The sequence below is a fragment of the Tiliqua scincoides genome, chromosome 8 (assembly GCF_035046505.1).
Source record: "Tiliqua scincoides isolate rTilSci1 chromosome 8, rTilSci1.hap2, whole genome shotgun sequence".
Classification (NCBI taxonomy): domain Eukaryota; kingdom Metazoa; phylum Chordata; class Lepidosauria; order Squamata; family Scincidae; genus Tiliqua; species Tiliqua scincoides.
The window spans coordinates 56788151-56810493 of NC_089828.1; the positions used below are offsets into that span (position 1 = coordinate 56788151).

At 44.3% G+C, this 22343-nt stretch overlaps 1 protein-coding gene across 1 annotated transcript in view; it reads left to right on the forward strand.

Annotated features, from left to right (window-relative positions):
- Nucleotides 1-22343, forward strand: part of ZZEF1 (zinc finger ZZ-type and EF-hand domain containing 1) — a 72930-nt gene that overhangs the window by 3783 nt on the left and 46804 nt on the right. The window contains 13 exon segments of the mRNA XM_066635007.1: nt 3459-3603; nt 5814-6008; nt 7696-7867; nt 9930-10129; nt 11923-12133; nt 13650-13766; nt 13986-14164; nt 17111-17209; nt 17400-17491; nt 18027-18175; nt 18860-18971; nt 20137-20352; nt 21066-21166. Of these exon segments, the coding sequence (XP_066491104.1) occupies nt 3459-3603; nt 5814-6008; nt 7696-7867; nt 9930-10129; nt 11923-12133; nt 13650-13766; nt 13986-14164; nt 17111-17209; nt 17400-17491; nt 18027-18175; nt 18860-18971; nt 20137-20352; nt 21066-21166 (1988 nt within the window).

Here is a 22343-nt window from a genome sequence, read left to right on the forward strand (position 1 = left end):
ACAAGAAAGTGAAACCAGCAGTGTCTGTCTTGTGCTATTTAGATCTCCAACAAAAGTATGTTTGAAAATGTCACAAGCATAGGGTGGTAGTTCCACAAATGATGATTACAGGAAGGTATTCTTCTCCCTGGAAAAGTGGAAGTAAGAGACAGGGTAGACGATCAGAGTTTGCCCACAATACAGAAGCGATGCGTGGTGAGTTTTCACAAGTGATGCTTCTTAGTCCAGAATGTCTCTCTTGTCACTGCCAGTACTGTAACGAGGTAGAAAGTTCAAGAAGATCACTTTTTTTCATTGAAAAAACCATTCTAGCAGTTTGTGTGACTTAAAACTTGTCTTACAAACATGAAACATGCAAAAAGCCATTTAAGTATTGCTGGTGGAAAGACATCCCCCAGGAGGTAAATCTGCATATAATTGCATTACCTTTCTAGGAAGGGTGTGGAAGTTTTCAGCATTATGAATCATCTAACACTGGTGATAACTCTGAGGAGAAAGATAGCTTCTGGGCAAAGGTTCAGGAACAACACCCTGAATCATGACCTCTTGTTGTTTGGGTACAGACACTGTTTGACACAGGCAACCTCAGTGAATAACAGAGCTCTCTGCCTTTTCTTTTGCCCCCTTCCAGATGTTTCCTAGTCCTTCTTTGGATTGGGGAAAAAAAAAATTAATCTTGCTCTAGATGCTCTCGTTGCTGCAAATGCTGATAAAATGCAGCATGTGGACAGTTCCACTTTCTCTGTAGAGTCTATTTGAATGTAAACTTGAGGCCTTCTGAAGCCCAGCAAAAGGGGGGCATGCTGTTGAATAAGGGGGTGGAGGGAAGGGGTGGGATAAAAATGTAGCATAGAATTAGTAATAATGATTTAAACATTCAGAACGTTGTGCAATAGTGAGTTTGCACCTGCCTTTTTGTTGGTGACATAAGAGAAGGTGGGTGGCTGTGAGAGGGAGCAAGAGTGCAAGTGAGCAGATTTGGGACACAGTGTAGATTCTGAGAGTGCTTGTAGTTGAAGAGCGACTGTAATGCACCCAAGAAAATATTAACGAGTAGAAAGGAAGTTCTCTTTGTCCTCATGTATCCTCCTCTGTTTTGCTCAAGGTGTCTCTGCTGGTTAGTTAGATTCTTTGCCATTTGGGGGCCTGTGATTGATATGCCTGATAAACTGCTGCAATCTGTTGTCGGGTAGGCTATAAATATTCCTGTAGTGCATCTCGTGTAAACAGCCATGAGGCTGTTTGCTTTCACCAAATAAAAGGAGCCTCCTCCCTAGTTGTTAAAAATGCTGTGAGGTCAGATATTTGTGGCGTCAGCATGAAGGATCACGATCCATTGCTCCACCTGAAGCTGTCATTTGCCGCTGTTCAAAAAGCCATTCTTGTAGTCCCTGCATACAAAATGTAATATATACACTATAATTAGCGATATATTGGTGGGGATGACGACAGCCTTTTTGGTCTCTAGCAATTGACGCCTGAATCAAAGTTCCAGGTTCTTCTCTTTAGGAAGAGGGCAAATTGTTGTGCGTGGATTTGGGGGCAAAGTGATGCTCGCACTGAAGTAGCACCTTTGTAGGCTGATCTTCTCTGATAATGCCACTTAAAATGGAGATGGGTTATCTTCTTGTATCAAAGGTTTGGAGGCAGCAATGCCAGGCACTCAGCTGATTGTGGCATACCACTGTGGACTCTGTTAGCAACCAGAGTGCTATTTTGTTAAGCTACCTCCACAAACACTGAAGTTCAAATACAGATCTTGCCTTGTTTGTGTAAGACTGCCCTCAAATCCGTACAGTCAACGGAAATGTTGAATGGTAGTCACTAAACTAGTTGGCATAGAGAAGAATTGTAACTAGTCTGTACTGCCACAATGAAGAACCTTTCTTTCCAGGAGCTTGTGTAGCTACCCGCTCTGCAGTTGAGCTGTGAATCCTTGAAACTAATTATTCCCATGAAAGGCAGGAACAATTGCTAAGGGAGGTGTGGACACCTCTTGCTCCTGCCCTTTCCCAGGGTTCCCCCTTAACACACTGATTTCAAGTTTTTGTGTCTGTTTTGGAATGCAGAGTCCCTGTACAAGGTGTGATTGCACACTCCTATGTTTTTGCCATACTTGAGTGAAGTGCTTTGTCACTTGCCAGTTTCAGGTCATGCCTATTGGGGCATGGTCTGAAGGCAAGCTACTCACACAGAAATGTTGCTGTGATCTGAAGTAGGATAGGCTGTGGGTATCTTTGCAATTTGGCAAGTCAGGATGATTTTATGTCAAACTTGGAAGTTTCACTGACTTAAAACTTACCTGAGTTGGGGCAACAGATGCCAAAAAACAAGGGAAAAAACTGACCATCCAGTTGTAGCCAGTAGGCCATGAGCAGCCTAACTCTGCTGTGTGTACGTATTACTGCCAGAACCCACTTCCCTCTCTCTATTTATAGAGCAAATGGCTAAAGAATAGTTTGGTACAAAAATGGCTGGTGGAAAGCTCATGTGCTTTTAGGGCACAGCATTTCCCTCCTGATTAATCCCCACAACAGCCTTGTGATGTAGGCTTTTAATTGCATTTTATAGTAGAGAGGTCAAGGCTGAAAAATAACAAGTAAGTACCAAGCTGCCCTGTAAGTTCTTGTTTTCACTGGAATCTGAAGCCAAACTTCAGCACTAGCTGCAGACTCTTGATGAATGTCTGCCACCACTAACCATGTTTATAGGCCACTGCTTTTGCACTCCTATTGGCTGAAGTAAGTTCAGACCAGATGTGCTACGTCTTCAGGTTCTTTAGCAAGATGAGTTTGGTTGCCTGTTCCTGTACAATTACTTGGGATGCAATAAACCCTGAGAGAATCTTCCCTAGATTATTGCAGTGTGGTGTATGTGGGGCAGACCTTGAAGACCATTCTAACAGGTACTAGGTTATATGATTATATCATACCTTTGCTATTCTGGCTGTGTTGATTGTCAGTTTGTTTCAGCTGCTATTCAAAGTCCTGGATATTGCCTTTAAAAATATATAAACAGCTTGGGACCTGGTATCTTAGGAATCACCTTCTTTCATATGAGTCTCCTTGTCCACTGAGATCATTTGGAGAGGCTCTCTTGTGTGTCCCACTGCCATTAGGTGAGTGGTTCTCAAACATTTTAGGACCAGGACCCACTTTTTGAAATGACACTCGTAAAACCCACCTAGTTTTACGAGACTTTTTTTTTTTTTTTAAAAAGGTGATCTAGAAAGAAATAATAATTTTATTTTACTTACAAGTTATATTTTGTTTGCAAAAGCTCCATCCATTTCTTGTAATGAGGCAGCTATAATGAGTAGCTTCGAGGCTTGAGGGACTTAATGATGTGACCCTGCCTTCATCTGTCCCCACTACCTCTCATTGACAGACTTGGAAAAAAAACACCAGAAAAAGATGCTCAAACATTTATCTCTCTATTTGCACATTTCTTCTTTCCAGATGTTTGCTCAGTTTGACACTGAAGGTGATGGCATGGTGGACGTGGTGAACATGCTGGCAATGCTCAAGAGCTCCAGTGGCGCCAATCTACAAGGAGAGCTTAGTCATGTGATCAAGCAGCTGCAGTCTTGTTCACTCATTCCAGGTAAGAGAAGGGAAGGAAGGAGAGAGATGTGTTGTTTCTTGCACAGTGGAAACCATGGTGATGGATTTTGAATGTAAAGGGCTGAGGGCTTAACGTGGTGTGTAATGATGTTCGAGAGGTATGGCTCAGCAGCAGAGCACATGTGTTGCATGCTGGTGACCTTCCTGTACCCAAGCCTTTGGAGAGCCGTTCCTCTCAGCCAGGACAGGTAATGCTAGCTTAGAACGGACAGTTGAGCTGAAGAGATGGTCGTTTCTAAAATACTTGGAAAGCATTTCCTGCTGTGTGTTCAGCCATGTGTTGTCTGACTCTGGTTGGAACAGCGTTTCACATTTTTGAAGTACTGTGATGGTAGTGGGGCAACAAGTATTAGTTATTAAAAGCATTTCTGCCCAGGCTTTCCATTTCCAGGAAAATGCAGCTTCCAAAAGAATGTGTTTATCTTATTTCCACTCTTTTATTTCTATCATCCCTTTGCAAATATGATCAAAGTGGTGTGCAATTTATTTTTTTTAAAAAGGGATGAGGAACAGGGCCTCTGATGTACACAGTACGTAGGCAGGTTTGCGTGAGAGAAGGTGGTACTTAGTGTATCCAGGCTCCAAGCCATGTAAGGCTTGAAAGGTGATAACCAGTACCTTGAAGTGGGTCCAGAAAGTGGAGGTAGACAGCGGAGTTGATGCAACACTGGTGTAATGTGATCAGATTAGCAGACCCCCAAACTAACCTTGGCCTCCTTCAACTCTAGGGGGAAAAGCCTTTTATAATCTGACTTTATATAAGGCAGATCTGTATAACGACTTTCTTGTTGCTTGTGGTTATGGAGTTGGTTCAGAAAGCAGGAGAATCCTTGACCAGGCATGTCACTTACACAAGGTTGTATTTCCTGTTCTGTAGACCCCACTGCCGTTATAACAGTCAAGAGTTTTAATTTAGTTCACTCTTTACGTAAAGCCTGTTATGTTCACTTCCCATTTTATTTACTCCGATTCATTCAGAGGTGCATGATCATGACTCATGAGGTGGTGGCCGGTCTGTTTGTCATATTTGTGGTAGAACTGTTTGGATATACATCTAAAACAAATAACCGAGCTTTTACAAACAGTTCAGTAGCTAATAATAGTAACAGCGTTCACCAGGTGCTTTCAGGTGTTCAGAATGCTTCGCACCATCTCAGTCTGTACCATAATCCTGCAAGTAGTTACTATTATTCCCCTATTGCAAATTGGGGGCTGTGAGAGAATGAGAGGGTTGTCTAAGGGCACCATATGAGTTTGTGGTGGAAGCAAGGTTTGAACCATGAGCTTCTTAATTAATGTACCTCTACTATTAATGGGGGTGGGTGGGTTCCGATGTCAGGGGGAAGAACAGCCCCAGAAGAAAACTTCAAAGATGCCGCCAGAGAAGGGGAACAGCCAGGAACCAGTAGCTCCTTTGTGGGCTGAACTATGTGTGACCTTAAATGCATCATTGTCTAGTTAGGGGCTTTTTTTTATTGTAAAATAGCCCTGTGGAGATCCACATTAGCTATTCATCTGTTTACCTCTGTGTCATTTCCCTCCTTGAAAATCCTCCCTGCTATAGTCCCTGGAGGACACCATTGCATCCTTTGTTGTTAAATCAGCATGTTAGTGAAATAGTACTGGCATTCTTTTGGAGGTGATTGGAGCATGCAGTGATGTAAACATATGGGTGCTTGAATTCTGAACAGTAGAATTTAACCCATGGATTTGCTGCGCTTGGCTGTTTACATCAAGGCAAGCCTTTCAGGTGTTCTGCCAAATATCAGTTTCTAGGCCCCCTCCCCAGCACATGCTGAAAGCCTCAAAGTAGATTCCATTTTGGGTTCATTAAGCTGATCTCATTCTAACCTCTTGAAAGAGGAGGTGGGGAATCAGTGTGACTTTGTTAACTGGTTGCCAAGATGGGTTTTCTCTTGCCATCATTTGAATGTGTACTGAAAATTAGAGCTGGTGTAGCATGAAGGTTAAGGCAGTGAATCAGGGTATGCCTGGTTCAAATCTTACTTTTGATTTCTACAAATTCAGTAGGTGGCCTTAGGGAAGTCATGATGGTGGAAGGGTTATAATCATTACTTGTCCTTATGACAACACTGTAAGACAGCATTTTAATACACACAAAACACTTTGTACATTCAAAGTTCCATAGGAATGCCATGGATTACAAAATGTCTGTCTCTTTTCTCCAAGGTTTTATAGACATATTTTCAGAATCGAAGGAGCGCCTTAGTCTTCATGCTTCCATGATTCTGAAATTCTTGCACCGGAACCGCGTCGCCAGCACTGTCATCCCATATTCTGTTTTGGAGTACTTCAACAATATTTGCACTATGCGTTCTTCTGTACTGAAAGATTCCTTGGATCGACTTGTCCTAAAAGAAAAGGGTATTGTTACTTTGATAGAAAAATTGCTTGTTTAAAATGTTTTTTTCCTTCCTTTCTGCGGTTGAGCCTTCAAAGCAGTTTACAAAATTGAAATAAAACCGTTTGACACGCAAAACCCCAAACAATGCAGTCTAAAATAGTGGCAGTCGTTAAAGCTATCCACTAAAAGCCAGAAAATGATTCCCATGTTAGACTCCAAGTTAAACCCACTCCTTTATTTAATTGTTAGACTCCAACAATTAAAGAAAGGAGTGGGTTTTGGACAGATGTCTCTGGAGGAAGGTAACTTCAGGGTACTGCCCTAGGGAAGGCTCACCTTCCAGTTTTACACACCTAACTGCTAAAAGCAGGGGCCCCTGAACCAATCCTTGGTTGATGGTAAAGAGTGGGGTGTTTAATGCAGTTCCAAGCTTGTTTGAAAGTCCAGGAGAGGGATGGTGGTAACTAGAGTGCCAAGTGCACCTTATAAAAGGAGAACTCCCCATTGTGGAGCAAATTCCTTTGCTGTGTATATGACTGAACTTTTTTGGTTGAAAAGTGGTACATAAATATTTTCGATAATAACTTATTGAGCTCCCGGTTTCTCAAATTATTTAAAAGCTTTATGTTTCCTCTTTCTCCTGCTGGCCTTCCAGTTGGTTCACAATCAAAATTTTTGAAATAGTTGCCAATGTCAGACACAAAATTAAGAGCGAAGCAGTGGCAGAACAATCAACCTAAAAACAGTAAGAAGGGCAAAAAAATCCTAGAGCAAATGAAACGAGACTGTAAGAGCAAATTGGAAGGAGGCCACAGAGCCCACTATTTCCCCCCCCCCCCAAAGTTTTCAGCTTCCTTCAAAACATTGGTGGAAAGCAGGCCAATCATACTTTCAATGGGAGGAAATTTCATGGGGGTTAGCCACTGTGGAGATCCTTTTATATGTTCTCAAAAGCCGCACATCAGATGGCAATGGAACTTGAAGTCCTCTTCCCCCCCCTTCTTAAGTGCTGGCAAAATTTAGTGAAGAGGAGAGAGCCCTCTAGGTACCTTGGTCCCAAGCTGTTTAGCACTTAAAACATGTTTTTCAACCATTGTGCTCTGACACATTTGTGTGCCGCAAATGATCCACAGGTGTGCTGCAGGAGTTTGGGGGAGGGCCATTTATTAGTACAGGCATTGGGAGATGTGAGTCTCCCACCTGCAGTGCAGTGTGCCTTGACAATTTCAGTGCCGTGTCGTTGTGCTGTGAGATGAAAAAGGTTGAAAATTGCTGACTTAAAAAGTCACATCCAGCACGGCAGATTTTGTCAGGAAATAATTTGGCAGTCAAATAAGAATTGGCTTTTTGTTAATCAGGTGTACTTGGAGAGTAATTATCTTCACCTTGCAGGGGACTTGAACTAACAAAAAGTTGGCTAAGGAAGGAAAATTAACCCTAGAACTCCTTCCTCTTATTTTTTTTTAAGTATGCAGCTTTTCAGCCACATTTGATTCCTGCCTCTCCTTGACTTGCTTGTGATCCATGCCCCTAAGGGGATGGATCAGCCAAAGCAAGAGAGCATGTGGTTGGAGGAAGAAGACCAGAGAGAGAGAGAGAGAGAGAGAGAGAGAGAGAGAGAGAGAGAGATTAAAAGTAAAAGGCAGCCAGGAACACTTGCAATTACCCTGTTTTTTTTAAATCATTGCTTTGGGTTCTCTTTTACAGAATGCCCGAGTGACTTAAATGGAAACCAGGAATTAGACAAACTCAAATCCATTTCAAAGTGCTACACTCACATAGAAACTTCCTCCAATTCGGCTGATGTTGACAAAATGACAAATGGAGAAACTTCCTCCTTCTGGCAGTCAGATGGAAGCGCTCGGTCGCACTGGATACGGTAAGTGAGAGGCTCTTTGCTAGGCTCCATCACAGAAGTAAAATGTGCTTTCTCTTTTTGTTGGTCTTTGGCGGGAGTTGTCAAATGCCCTGTTTGACTTTGCAAGGCAAGACACAACATGTAGAATGTAGTTGTGATGGTGGAGTGGGATTGTGCCTGTCAAACCTCCAGGCTTAGCTGATTACCCAAACATCAGACATGGTGTTGAGATGGGATGGTGCACATAAAGTCCAGTGTGCTTAGGCTTCTTTGGCATCATCTTTAGTCTGGGGTAAGTAGGGCAAAAAGCCTTAATTGGATTGATTTAAGATGGAATATGGCCTCTACAGTTTATAATAAGTACTTGTATTGAAAATATTTGTCAGCATTTATCTGCTGACCAATTGGTTTCACTGGTCAAATTTTTTGTTAATCAGGAGAATAGTTTTTAAATCAGCTAAATATTGCAGCCCTAATACTTGACTCTTTACAATTCTGTGAAATAAAACCAGTACTGGAGAGTGTACCTTTTGCTGGTTCTGTGCACACACCACAGAAAAAGGACTTATAGTATATCTTTTGCTGGTTCTCTGCACAATATCATCACATTTTGTTTTCATTCATTGTTTTGCTGCTGCATCTCCTTGTTGCTCTCTTTTGACTGTACCATGCAACAACAGTGAAGTAGCTTTCGGGTAGAGAGAGGGGGCAGTTTGTGCCAGCACATTTTCCACTTGCCAATAGCTGGATCAGAGTTTGGCTGCAGCAATAGGGTTGGACTGGTCAGAAGGCTGCAGTCAGGAAGTCTGATGGGAACCTGGCTGAGAAGATCCTTTCTTCAAATCTTTTTTTTAAACTGCTTTGCTTTGTAATGCTGCATAACAGAAAACTTCCCATTGCTATAGTTTTGCAATGAACGCTTTTCTAAAAATGCGTTCTTTAATAAAATTGTTTGGTAACATAACGATTACCGATTAGCTGAACTGAGCAGATTCCAAGGTGCAGTCAACTTTTTAAGGTGATTTTTCCCATGAGGAGGTGTGTGAATTCTTTCTCTAAACGTAAATAGTCCTTCACAATCATATACATGTGTATGTATACATTTTTCTTAGTTGAGATAAAAATCATATACAGCGTATTAAAATTAGCAGATTAATTTTTCAGTACCTGTCTTGGGGCCCAATCCTATCCACCAGTTTTCCAGGGCTGGTGTTCCCTTACCTCCGGGCTGCATTGCGGCTGCACCAGTGCTGGAAAGTTGGATTGGGCCCTTATTCCCCTAAAAGTTCAAAGGTGTGTATGCTACTTCCACTCTGTTATCATGCATTCAAATAATTTTACGTATTCTAATTTTTTAAAAAAAAGTCCGAGCAGAGCTTTGCATCTGTTTAAGGTTTAAATTGCATTAAGGCTGCAGTCCAGTACGTGCTTGCTTGGGAGTAATTCTTGTTTAACGGGATTTACTTCTAATTAAATCTAAATATTATTGCACTGCATGTGTTGAGTGAACCCTTTCCCCTAATCGGACGCAAGCTGTTAAACTGAAGCAGCTTGAGGAGTAGGGAATTCTGAGATTTATTTCGCACCCAGTGTACTACTTTCACAGCGCAGTCTTTTGTATGCCTACTGCTGGGTAAGTGTGTATAGGATTACAGCGTTAGTTTTGTTTACTAAAAATTTGATGATAAATTAAATTGCAGTTGGTCAGTGCTGTTAGAAAACTTCCCGCTGCAAAACAATTCCCGCATCATTGGTGAGTTGTTGCAATATCTGGCATCTCTGAGACCAGAGGGTTGCCAAATATTTTACATTTCCAGGTTTTGGAAAATCACCGCAGTGCTGGAAGGAGAAGGGAGGGAAGGTGTCAGTGGGTGCTGCCTCACCTGCAGCTGAGCAGGCAGAGAGAGACCGGGAAGGACGACCCCACTCCTTTCTTCCCTTTTTGCACTGTCTCTTTCCTGGTTCTCTCGGTGCCTTTTGTGAAAATTGACTAGGAAGAGCTCCGTTTGTAGAGCTTTCTGGATCATCAGGTGTTGGACATCACAGTGTTTACTGTAGTTGTATCTTTGTCTTTGCCTCTCAGGTTGAAGATGAAGCCAGATGTCATTCTGAGGCACCTCTCAATCGCCGTTGCCGCAACCGACCAGAGCTACATGCCACAGCAAGTTACCGTAGCAATAGGAAGGACTACCAGCAATCTTCAGGAGGTCCGGGATGTTCACATTCCCAGCAATGTCACTGGCTATGTGACATTGTTGGAAAACGCTAACATTAGTCAGATGTGTGAGTCAACAATACAATTAGTGTTTTCTTTACGTTTTAAGAACAATATTAAATGTTAGGTAAATGACTTGGAAGGCAAAAGGAGGAGGTGTTCAAAGTAGCAACTTTGGAATGCTGAGTTTGGCTTTGTCCCAGTTAACACCACAATCCTATGTGGTGTTTGCAAGTCTCGTAGAGTTGAGTGGGGCTCACTCAAGGTGAAAGTGCCCAGTGTTGGTCCGAGTTCCATGGGCTTGTTCAGTCTGAAATGTGCTTTGCCTAGTTGCTCAGCTTGATAGCAAAAGAATTGGATGCGTTTGGTCAAGGTACCTTGTAAATGTGAGTGCATCTTTATGTCAGCTCTGAGCAGTTCAGATTTAGCCTGCAGTGCTGGCACTTGTGGTACATGAGACTTTCTTAAATTTAAAAAGAGGGAATCGCTTTCTAGGATGTCATCTTTTGGTGTTAATTTATAAAATGGGAGATGTCAAAAATCTTTTGAAGTCAACGTCCTATCTCCAACCTGTGGCCCCACTGCCAAGAGCTGCTTTGGATGCAGAAGATCCCAGGTTCAGTCCCTGGCATCATCTCCAGGTGGGATGGGGAAAGTGAGTTATATTATTGAGGCACAATGTGGTGCCCGTACATCATCAACTTCATCTTCATGAATGTGGGAATTGATAGGCTTGATTTCTAAGCATGTATTGACCAATGCCAGTGTAGTACAAGCTGACATTTTTGTTGGCAAACTTAATTATGCCTGAAGGATTTACAATTTACAGGTTGGCTTTTGATCCATTCAGTGCTGAGGTTAATCACAAACTGCCTGGGTTTATCTAAAATTCAGTGGATTATACTGTACATAATAATAATAATAATATACAGTATTTATATACCGCCTTTCTTGGTCTTTATTCAAGACTTTATTCAAGGCGGTTTACACAGGCAGGCTTATTAAATCCACGCAGGGATTTTTACAAATTGAAAGAAGGTTCTCTCTTTCAAGAACCACCACATTCAAGATGTTACGCTCCGATCTGGTTTAACATTCTGGCCTCCATCCTCCCACGCTCCGAGCAGATGGAACAGCTCAGCTGCAGCTTGCCAGCTGCTTCAAGGTCGCACGGTGCCAGTGGCCTCGAACTGCCGACCTTGTGGATGTTAATCTTCAGGCAAATGGAGGCTCTACCCTCTAGACCAGACCTCCTGCCCATCTGTACATGCCAATCGCATGACAGTATGTAGTGCCATTGGATGTTTGAGGCACTGAAATATCTTGACCTGGACCTCGGTATGTTGCAATGGGTGAAAATGGCCACATACAGTTAATTGTGTGTAGCACACATAGTAATTGTGGGTGCTTGCCCTTTCCCTCCCATGAAGTCCACAAGGATGCTGTATTTTGTATTCACTTCTGGTGCAAAATCCAAGCAAGAAGTGACCAGCTGGTTGCCATGTTGTAGGTTCTGCCAGGCAGCCAACCAGCCATTCTTGGACAGAAACAGAGCAGAGAACCATTAGCTTAGTGCTGGAGCACATCCTTTCCGTAGAGAAAGCCCTATAGGCATCTGGAGTTCATGGAAAGGAGGACTGGAAAGGGATCCTCATCTTGAATGCTGGTGTCTGATACTTGGGTACCAGCCTGACCAGACAGTACTGGGCAAAATGAATCCTGCTCTTTTGTTGCATAAGCTACATGCCTAGTTATCCTAAGAGCACTGAAGAGCAGCAGTTGGGGCGTCCTCTTTCAGGTGCAGAACTTTCACTTCGGCCCATTGCTGGAAGAAATTACCCTTCTTTGATGCTCTTCACAGATGTACAGATAAACATTAAGCGTTGCCTTAGCGATGGCTGTGACACCAGAATCCATGGGCTCAGAGCTATCGGCTACCAGAGAGTAAGAAAGGGCGGCGTCTCAGTCTGTGATGCTTCGGCAATCTGGTACTGGTCGCTGCTGGCCTCACTGGTGACGGCGTCCATGGAAACCAACCCAGCGATTGTCCACACTATCCTGCAAAATACTCAGTGAGTCCCATTCCCGTGTGCTGCGTGGTTCTCCTCCAAGCGGATCTTTGCTTCCGCAGCGTGTGTGAGCTCTGCCACAATCTGTGCTTCCCCTTTAGCTTCAAGAGTGCATTATTTACCATCAGACAGGTCTGCCTGTCCAACCATCTTGGTGGGAGAGGCCTTTTTGTGTGTCCTGCCATTGTATGAAGTATGGTTGGTGGGAATATGAGAAGCAGCCGTCTCTATTGCAGCACAAAGACGTGGAATTCTTGGCCTGGGAGACCTGCTTTGCCCCACACTCCCATTCTTGGTTTTTTCACCAGTAGGTGAAAACATTTCTCCTTTGGCTTGAAGTGTTTGAATATCATTGCCTTGAGTGAATTTTTTTTAATGTGCTGCTTTTTGTTTTCTTTGTGTGTTAAAAACAGTTCATTCTAAATAATCTTTAACTCCAGTTAGCTGCCTTGAGTGTGCTCGGTTGAGGTATGAAAGAGCAGGATAAAATATAGCATAATAAATATTAGCTGGCCATATTTGAGCACGGAAGTCTCTTCCGTTTATCTTATGCTGATAAAAAGTATTTGTTTGGAGCAACAGTGTGGACTTGTGGTTGGAACAGGGATGAGAGAAGCCTGTGTATAGATCCGTGTTCAACCTTACTGACTCCTCTTCAGAGTCCTGAGGATCAGGAGAATGTGTGTCCCAACTCTGGAGATGAAACAGGCAAGACTGTATTGCAGCCCTTATGCCAAGAGGGTGGGAGCATTTACTCCACTGTAGTCTGTCCATCTTGAGGAAAGAGGCAGATGTTCAATCACATTCCCACATAAGAACAGCCCCGCTGGATCAGGCCATAGGCCCATCTAGTCCAGCTTCCTGTATCTCACAGCGGCCCACCAAATGCCCCAGGGAGCACACCAGATAACAAGAGACCTGCAAGGCTTCCTGGGAATTGTAGTTAAGAACATAAGAACAGCCCCACTGGATCAGGCCATAGGCCCATCTAGTCCAGCTTCCTGTATCTCACAGCGGCCCACCAAATGCCCCAGGGAGCACACCAGATAACAAGAGACCTCATCCTGGTGCCCTCCCTTGTATCTGGCATTCTGACATAATGCAATGACATAATGCATTCTGACATAATGCAAAGAATGTGGCATTCTGACACATGCTTTGGAGTGTCTTGAGTGAAAAATCTCAGCAGCAAAGTCTGTTTAAAAGGATGACAGGGAAATTCTTGGTAAAGCCTCCTCTTCTTCCTCCCAGCACTTGAAGAAGGCTGCTCCCAGTGACTTCACCCTCACTCTGCTTGTGTGTGTCTGTGCTGTCAACTGCCAGGGACCAGGGCTTGCTTTGGTGAATTGGTCTGTTGCCATCAGTCCAATAAGATATAGACTGGCAGCTGTTTCATTACTACTTCTACTCTGGTGCAGGGCTGCCTCTCTTTGCTCTGAACTGCAGTAGTGTTTTCTGTTACAACTGACTTGAGTTCATTTCTGATGGGATGTTGTTCCTTCTCCTCCTCCTCTTCCAGGAAGGCCCTGCAGCATATGCCTCCACTCTCCTTGTCACCAGGCTCCACTGATTTCTCTAGCTTCTTATCTCCCAATGTTTTGGAAGAAGTGGACAGTTTTCTGCTGAGAATTTCCAGGTACAACTGCAAATAGAGCAATCATGTAGTGATAGGAGGAACCTGAACAGGTGTTACAAAATCAATAATCCTGTTTAAGGGAAGGCATGATAATATTGTAGCTCACAAAATTATGAATTGTATAGAAAAAGAAAGTGGGCTTCCTTCATATGTGGTGGTGATTGCATTAAAGCTCATGACTTTGGAAAGTGATGACCTGAGCTGCTTTCTCTTTTCCAGCTGTTGTGCCTCTCCAGAGGTTGAGCTTACGTTGCTGGCATTTGCCCTGGCCAGAGGGAGTGTTGCCAAAGTGCTGAGCTCCCTTTGCGCAATCACTGACCACCTGGAGACTCCCTACAAGGCTCCTTCTCTCATCGCTTCCATGGCCACAGTCAGGCAAAACCTCCTCTACAAATACGGTAAGTATTACTGGGACAAATGGGATGCCTAGCCTTATATCATAGAAAGCTGGGGCAAGAATCCAGGAATGAAAAGTCAGTTGAGAGAGAGAAGGGAGCTGGAGGGACAGCCGAGGAAGAAGAGCAAGTGGACAAGACATGGGAAAGAAGGATGCAAAGCAACAGCACTCGTAGATGGAAAGTGTCGTGAATATGTACATGTTAGGCCTTGGTTAGCTTGTGGAACCTGAACCAAACTAAGTTGGTGACGGAGAACTTGCTAGCAGTTCCTAGCTGCAAGAATGTGAGTAAACAAACACAAAGATTGTTGTCTCTCCTCTGCTGGCCAGAAAGGACAGACAACAAGAATTACAACCCATTGGAATGTAGCACCTTTGCAGACAGAATGGCGCCTTATCAGGCTGATGAAATGCAGCTGTGGATCTCCAGTTGGGAGGGGCAAGAACTAAGAGGGCTGGCAACCAGGCCCACTTCAATAAGGTTCCGTCCTCAAAAGTTTCTGATTGGACAGTCTAAGTATGAAGTCACCTCAGTACTATTAGCATAAGAAGTGTAATAATGAGGGCACAAGGGGTGTGTCTGGTTCCTTCTTGGACAGAGTTTTTGGGTGCAACATCCTGCACGCGGTGAGCTCCATTGTCCACCATGGGCACCTGGCCTCACAGGTAGCTTGGAGCTAAAAGATCTACAAGAAGCTGACCCAGGTGAGAGATAGGGATTAATAGAGATAGCCAGTTAGCTTTGTTGTTTTATTGCTGTTATGTTTCCTAGATGTTTATGCCTCTAGCATTTGCTGCCTTACTGTAACCTTATGTAACCTTATGTACTTAATAAACTAAAATCTCTTTTACGAAGTTTTTTCATTGTCTTTTGGGGACAAAGGTTCAGAATCCTGCCTAGCCGTTCAGCAAGCTACCAAGTGCTCATTGAGGTCTAGTAACTTGAGGACTGAAGCTTTAATTGGAGAAAGAGCTCAGTGTCTGCAAGGGATAGAGTTAAGCCTAGAGGGTCTCAGTGTTCCTGGACCGAGGCACTGGCACATACAGGGTGGTGGCAGTACTACTGGACAGGGTGGGGGGCCTTGAGGGCCTTAGGGTTCAAGAACCAAGAACTCTGAGCACCCCAAACCCCCCCCCCAAGTTTGTGACATGGTGGCAGCGGTGGGATTTCGACTGAACTTTGTTCGCAAAAGTGGTTACACTTAAGGCAGAGGCAAACCTCTACAAAGATTTCAGTGGTTTGTTATTTTGGCAGTAAAGGCTGTTCTGCCTCAGCAACGTTATGCAGAGCTAGCATAGGGTAGAAGACAGCAACATGATGTTCAGAGATCAGTTGCTTGATTTTGAAGAGGTGGAAGGGGCTGTGGGACCGATGCCAGTCCACATACTGGATTCCCAAACCCCAAGCCTAGTGGAAGAGGCTTACAGATCTGAGTCTGTGCCACCTATGATCATGGAGGATGAGAGGCCCCCCGAGAGGACACTCAGGGCTGCGCCAAACTCAACTCATGGAGGAAGAGAGACAGAGGTTCAAAGCACGTGCGGCATGGAGTGCAGAGAACTAGAGCAATCAGCAGAGGCGCAGCTTGCCAAGTACGGCTGCCAGCAGGTCTGCTGTCCGATTTCAACAAGAGTTGGACTGGACGGATGAAAGTGATGCAGAAAGTGATGAGGACCCTTGGATGTTGCCTGCCGTGCAAAAACCAGCATCGCGTTCCACGATAAGAGCACAGCCTCCTTTACAACCGTCATTATGAGCCTGCTGTTGTGAACCTGGTGTTGTCGGTTTCCACACCTCCTCCACCCACTCCTGCACCAACAGCCCCAGCGCCAACGCAAGTAGTGGGGGATGGGAATGCTGCCGGAGCTTCCCCAGGAGCTGCGATGCCCTCAGCAGGAAACTGGGCTAAAATTTTTGCCATGGAAAAGCGCCTCTTAGAAATGCAGATGGAGGATCGGAGAGGACAAAGGAAGCGTCTCACAGAGCAATGGGACCGACACATGTTTCCAAGGTACACCCGTCCTATCTTGCTGTGTTTGAACAAGCATGTGAGGATGAGCAAGTCCCTAGAAGGTTATGGTTGCGTGTCCTCCGGTCACAGTGTGTGGGGACAGAGCTAGCGCACATACTTGCAGGACTACCTAAAGAACAAAGGCACAATTACAAACTGTTTAAGTCCTTAATCAAAGAGAATCTGGCCATAAATGAGCAGATGGCAAGGCAGAAGTTCCGCCGTGCAGAAATGAAGCCAGATGAAACGTATACTAATTTCCAGCTGTGCTTAGAGAGAGCTTTGAGCACCTGGGCTGAGTCCGCGGGAGCAGAAACTGCAGCAGTGGAGGGAGTTGATGTCAAAAGAACACTTTTTCTCCTATTTACCACCAGCATTGGCAGACTGGGTAGCGGAAAGACAGCCTGCAACCGCTCTGCAAGCGGCAAGGATAGCAGATGAAATTGCATCCCGAAGGCAGCATCACCGAGCCAGCATCAGAAGCCAACCAAGTGGGCAGCCTGAAAGCTTTCAGCAACAGCCAGCAAAGAAAGGAGGGGGAGAGAAGCAGCAGATGTCCTGGCCAGCCAACAAAGAAACGGCCGCAGCTAAGCAACCAAAGCCAGCTGACTTCCACAAATTCCCAGGAAATGCTGCAGCCCCAACAACCAGTGATCTCCGTTGCTACGGATGCGGTCAGGCAGGCCATATAAGAAAATTCTGTAGGCAGAATACCAATGGAAATGCGGAAAGGGGCAGCTGTTTAATTGGCAGTGGACACTGTGCTACATAACCAACAATGGCTTAGCAGGCAGTTGAAGCTGTGGCTCCCTGTTATTCAGCCAGCCCTCTGTCCATGGTGCATGTTCCCTGCCTCTGTCCTCTTGGAATGAATGTCAGGTGCCATTGGTGAGTGGCCTCCATTGTTGACAAATCTAGTCTGTTTCATTCTCCAGGGACACCCCTGCGGCTGACTCTACAGGCTTGTGATGTCAAAGGAAAAGAAGATAAATCAGGTCCCGAAAACCTCCTTGTAGAACCTTGGACAGGTGATGGTAAGTGCACGTTCTGGTTCTAGATGCAGGTCGTCATCCTGCTTCACTCTGACCAAATTCGCACACCCTGGAATCGGTTCCGAGCAACATCGCAGGACTGGCCACGTTCCGGACTGTTACTGTGTGGTGTTTGAAGATGCTCATTCTAAGAGTTGCAGGAAGGCTTAGGAATCTCTTGTTCTGTTCACAGGTTTCCTTACTGAGACTGGAAAGACTCGAGCCAGTGTCATTCTGTCCACGGGGACTGAATTGGCTGTTCAGGTCACGCAGATCAGAATAAAGGTCTGAACACTTTGATTAAACACTCGAAGTACAGTAGTTTAAAAAATATATATTTACGGATAGAAACGATACAAAATAAAATATGATTTGGAGTGAAGCAAAACAGAAGCAAACCCATATTATACGTACGCGAACATAAAACATTAAAGTCTATAAACGGCAAAACCCATATTAAATCAGGGACGCTGTCATTTTTTGAGCATTCTCTCTGGGCATGTTTCTAAAACTAGCGATGGAGTCCACTTTTGAACAAATAGATGGTTTGGTCATAATTTTTCTTCCTATAAGTGCTTGCATCAAAACACTCTTTGTGATCCCGACTGCTTTCTGGAGTTCCTGATTTGGGAAAGGCCTGTTAACAGCACAGTTGGCTGTGTGGGTGGGGGCACCGAGTCAAGTGGAGGTGTTGGTTTCACCACCTTGGCCCCTTGCATGGTGACAATGTGTCTCCTTTTCTGACACCGTAATGTGTGAACAGAAGATGGTACTGTGCTCTCTCTCTCTCTTATTTATAGCATCTTTCTCCTTCTCCTAGGTACGGAGAGGAGCAATTGGGGCTCGCTGCGGGTTGGTCTTTGCCTACAACTCCCCTTCAGAAAAATTTCACGCAGATGAACATTTCAAGAGATTTGACAGCTACGACAAATGGAAACTGGAGGATTTCCAACACTTCTTAAAAATCAGGTAGAAGCAGGATAGATGTTCTTTGTGGACATGTTGACACTCTTTCAGCACTACCAGAATTGTGGGAGGGGGGGTGTTTCTGCATTCAAAGAGAGCTTTGGGAGGTCTTGGCTGCTCAGGTGGTGGATTAAACCGAGCAGAAGCTTGAATAGTATTGACTTGCACATGTACAGAAGCAGAGCTTTGGGTTTAACAAAACAGTACTTCCCTTGCTCGTCTCCCAGCAGTTCAAATCCTCTTCTGCTCTGGGATGACTAAGAAAGACTTGACCAAGATTGGAGGCACTTCCCCTTCCTCAATAAATCCAGTGTTTTTGCTGCCTTTCTTGAAGATGTTTTCAGCTATTCGTGTCAGGTTTGGCCTGCATATAAAGCCAAACAACAAAGTTTGAATAGGAGAAGAGAACTCTTTGAACAGTGAATGTAGCTAGAGTATGCCTTTTCTGATCTACAGTTTCAGGACACAAAGATCCCCTGTGTGTCTGCCATAGAGCTCCTTGCTAAAGACTTTGGGGTGGAGGTGGGGATGTTGTAAAATCCCCTTGATTCTATCCTCCGTCAGAGACATTTAGCTCCCTATCCTGCTCCTGCACTCTTTGTAATGCTGAGATGCTTAGAATTGTCACCTAATAGTCCTGTGGCTGTTTCTGCTGTTAACGGCCATGCAAACCATGAACTCTTACAGGAGTGGTGCTTCTCATGAAGAGCTGGGAGAGGAAGATCCTATTGGCTGGTTTGAAATGGAAGAGGAATGGGATGAAGTGGAAGTCAAAATGCAGCAGTGCAGGATTTCCAAGGTGAGCTTTGTATTCTCCTTGAATGAGTTCTAGGTCCACTTCAGATGACTGAGCAAGTCATGGTTAGTTGTGGTCTTAAAAGTTCCTGACCCCACACACCACCTTCTCTACCCCTTGTCCTTGCATCTCGAGCTCTGGCACTGGCATCCTGGCTTATAAAGCTACAGGTATGTCACTTGGCTCAACCTGGGGCTGCTTAGCTGTGGTTTACAACCCAAGATAAAACTAGGATATGAAACAAATGTTGAATCTGGCATCACATCCTGGCTTAATCTTGTTTTGTAAACCGTGGCTTGAGGTTGGAATGCGTGGCAGAGCCATGGTCTGACAAACCACAAATCCCCCTTATTTGTGAGCAGAATAGGTTGGAGAGGAAAGAGCATATGATTTTGAGATCTTGATGGGTCGTTTTAATGAATGAACAAACCATTGGTTGTTTTTTTGGTTATCTGAATCCACCCCAGATAGTTTAATTGTGGCTTAAGTGTGTCAGTTACCAAGCAGTTGGTAAATGAACTGAAATCCATTGAGCATCCAGCACCCTGTCGTGGCTGAGCATTTCAGGGAAGATTGGTAGCAACAGTCAAACGGAAGATTAGTAAAATGGTTTGACAACTACTGTAATTAAGATACTGTGTTGAATTTAGTCATAAACCTATGTATGGGTACAAATTGTAAACAGAAGAAAATGTGTCTGAGACACGGATCATCATATGGTTCCCCTTTAGTTTGCTCAGTTTGGAATTACTTCTTTGGCTGTCTGTAATAATCCTTGTGGCTTGTTTCTCCCACTGCTTGTACTTAATCGCCCTCCCTTTTTTAGTACCTAGTTGCAGGTGTTCAGATGTATACTGATCTGTTGGCACATTAAGTTGAAATTATCTGAAGACACAGGAATCGGGTGAGAGGTTATTAGGAAGGGCAAGTGCGAAGTCTCACTTGTTTTTTCCCCCCTGGTATTTGTTTGTAGTACTTTTAGTAATAAACGTATACGTTCAGCTGCATTCTCTGTTTCTGTTTGCAGTTTTGTGTTCCTTGTTTACGTACTGCATAAACAGTACTGCAGAGCGTTTGTATGCAGGCATGTTATTGTGAACACAAGGTGCATCTCCATCATGTTTACAGAAATAACAAGTTGGGTGTGATTTCCCTTTTGCTCTTTTAGTATTTGATGGTGAAGTTCTTGTGCACAAGGCAAGAGAAAGCTGAGCGGCTTGGAGTGCAAGGCTTGAGCATCTTTGGGTACCTCCGGCCTGCATCAGCAGAGCCCAACGGAAGCAAGAGCTGCCTGAAGTGTGACAGGTCAAACGGCGATACCGTTTGTGGGATGACTCTGCTCCTGAAGACTCTCTGCTTTGTTCAACAGCTTGCACAGGATTTGGTATGTGTTGCCTTCTTCCCATCTGCTGCCCCTTCTCTTCAGATTCTGGACTGCTTCATCTTCCCGTTTAATTCACAGTATGCTTTAATGGAGTTGGAAATACAAATGCTCTGAAAAAGTGTTAACTGTCTTAGCCTAGTAGCTCAGGAAAAATTCTCCCACAAGTTAAGACCAGGAAGGCTAATATCCAGACATGATAAAGGTAATGTTGGTTAATGATTTACTGGGATGTTTTGGATTTGATCTGTTCCGGCTGTGTGTGCTTTTGTTAACAGGGACATACATCCCTACAATAAAGTTACATAATGTTTAGGTTGGGCAACCTGGAACATGACGGAGAAACTCAGTGAGCTGATGTCTGTATTGAGCTGAATGATGCTTTAAATGAGATGAACAAGCTTTCAGGCTACACAGTGCTCTTATTTAGTTTTCAGGCATTGGTTGAGCAACACTAAAATGTTACAGCAGCTGTCCTGAGACACCTTAAAGACTACTAAAGCTATTACCACATACACTTTTCCACTCTAAGAGCCCACTTTGTAGGCTGCAGGTTCTTCCCACAATTCGTGGCAAGTTTGCTGGTCTTTAACGTTTACAAGACTTTGTGTTTGTATTTGCTGCAACAGGTTACGACGGTTATTCTGAGTTTTAAAAGAAATTGATGGTTATCCCAGTAAAGCAGAGTTTTGGTTTTTCTTCCTCTTCCTGTGCAGGTTCAGAAGAAGGAGAGTGGTGTACGGTACAGATCATACCTGGATTTTTCAGGCTTGGATCTAAAGCTATTCTGGAACTTTTATAGCAAACTTCACCAAAAGTATGTGTGCTTCAATTGTATCAAAAGTTGTCCTTGTCCTTAAGCCTTCAGAGTGGATAAAAAAGGAAGTTAATGTCCACTGGTTTTGGAACTTAGCTGTGTGTTTCACTTCTGGCTAACTAGCTTCTTCCCTACCCCAAAGGATCACAACATCCTTTTAGCAGTGCTGCTTCAGTTTGACCAAGGAAGACAATAAAGCAGAGATAAAAATGTGTGTTTTGATCCCAAGTTCAGTCAAGATGGCAGCATCCTCAGTAAAGACCGGGAAAGTGCCTGAAACCCTAGCAGTTGTTGCCAGCCCATGTAGGCAGGGCCTCTGAGGGGAATTTTAACAGGGGGTACAAAGTTTCTGAAACAGAGTGGGAGGTGTCAATGGAGTGGGCAGAATGGGGGCAAAGCAGGCAGGGGGAAAGTGGCAATAGCTGGAATAGTCTTTGGAGCCCAGGTCTACCAGTCTTCCCAGTGAAGAGCTCCGGTCTACCTACCTGTCCAGCGTCGGCATCTAGATACAGTAATATGGAAAGCCAAACACACTCCTAAGTCTCTATAAAATCATTCAAATATAAAAAAATCTTTGCAGGAGATTAGTCACCGCATGGCTTCTCCTCAGCGTTCCCTTTTCCCTCTTCATCCTCCCTACCAGCTAACTTTAGGCAGGCGGCAGGCCATCAATGCAATCTTGCTCTCAGGTGGCGATTCCTGCGTAAGAGGAAATGCCCCCACACATCTCACCTGGGCACTTGGTCCTTTCCACCAGCCACATGAGGTTGTTTCAGGCAGTGGCCCTGCATTAGCTCAGTAACCTCCACTTGGGATAACAACCGCAATATTTAGGAGATATCTGGGTTGCTGGGCTTTGCCAGGAGTTCCCCTGCTAGGTCTGCGCTGCTGCCCCTGCTTAGAAGCTTACTCAAGTGGATTTTAATCTATTTACGTGATTAAAGCTGTATTCTGTACTCTCTTCCCTGAGAAAAAGTTCTGCTGAATTCAGTGGGTTGTACTTCTAAGGAGACATGCATAAGATTGTGCTGTGATGTGGCCAGACCAACAGCTTTAAAGGGAAAATTGTGCTCTTTTTGCTTTTAGACAGTGCAAGCTTGTCACAACAGATGCCGTCATAGAAGAGGAATTCCTCTTTTTCTCACAGAGGAGGGAATTCAGCGAAGGGGCTTGTTTT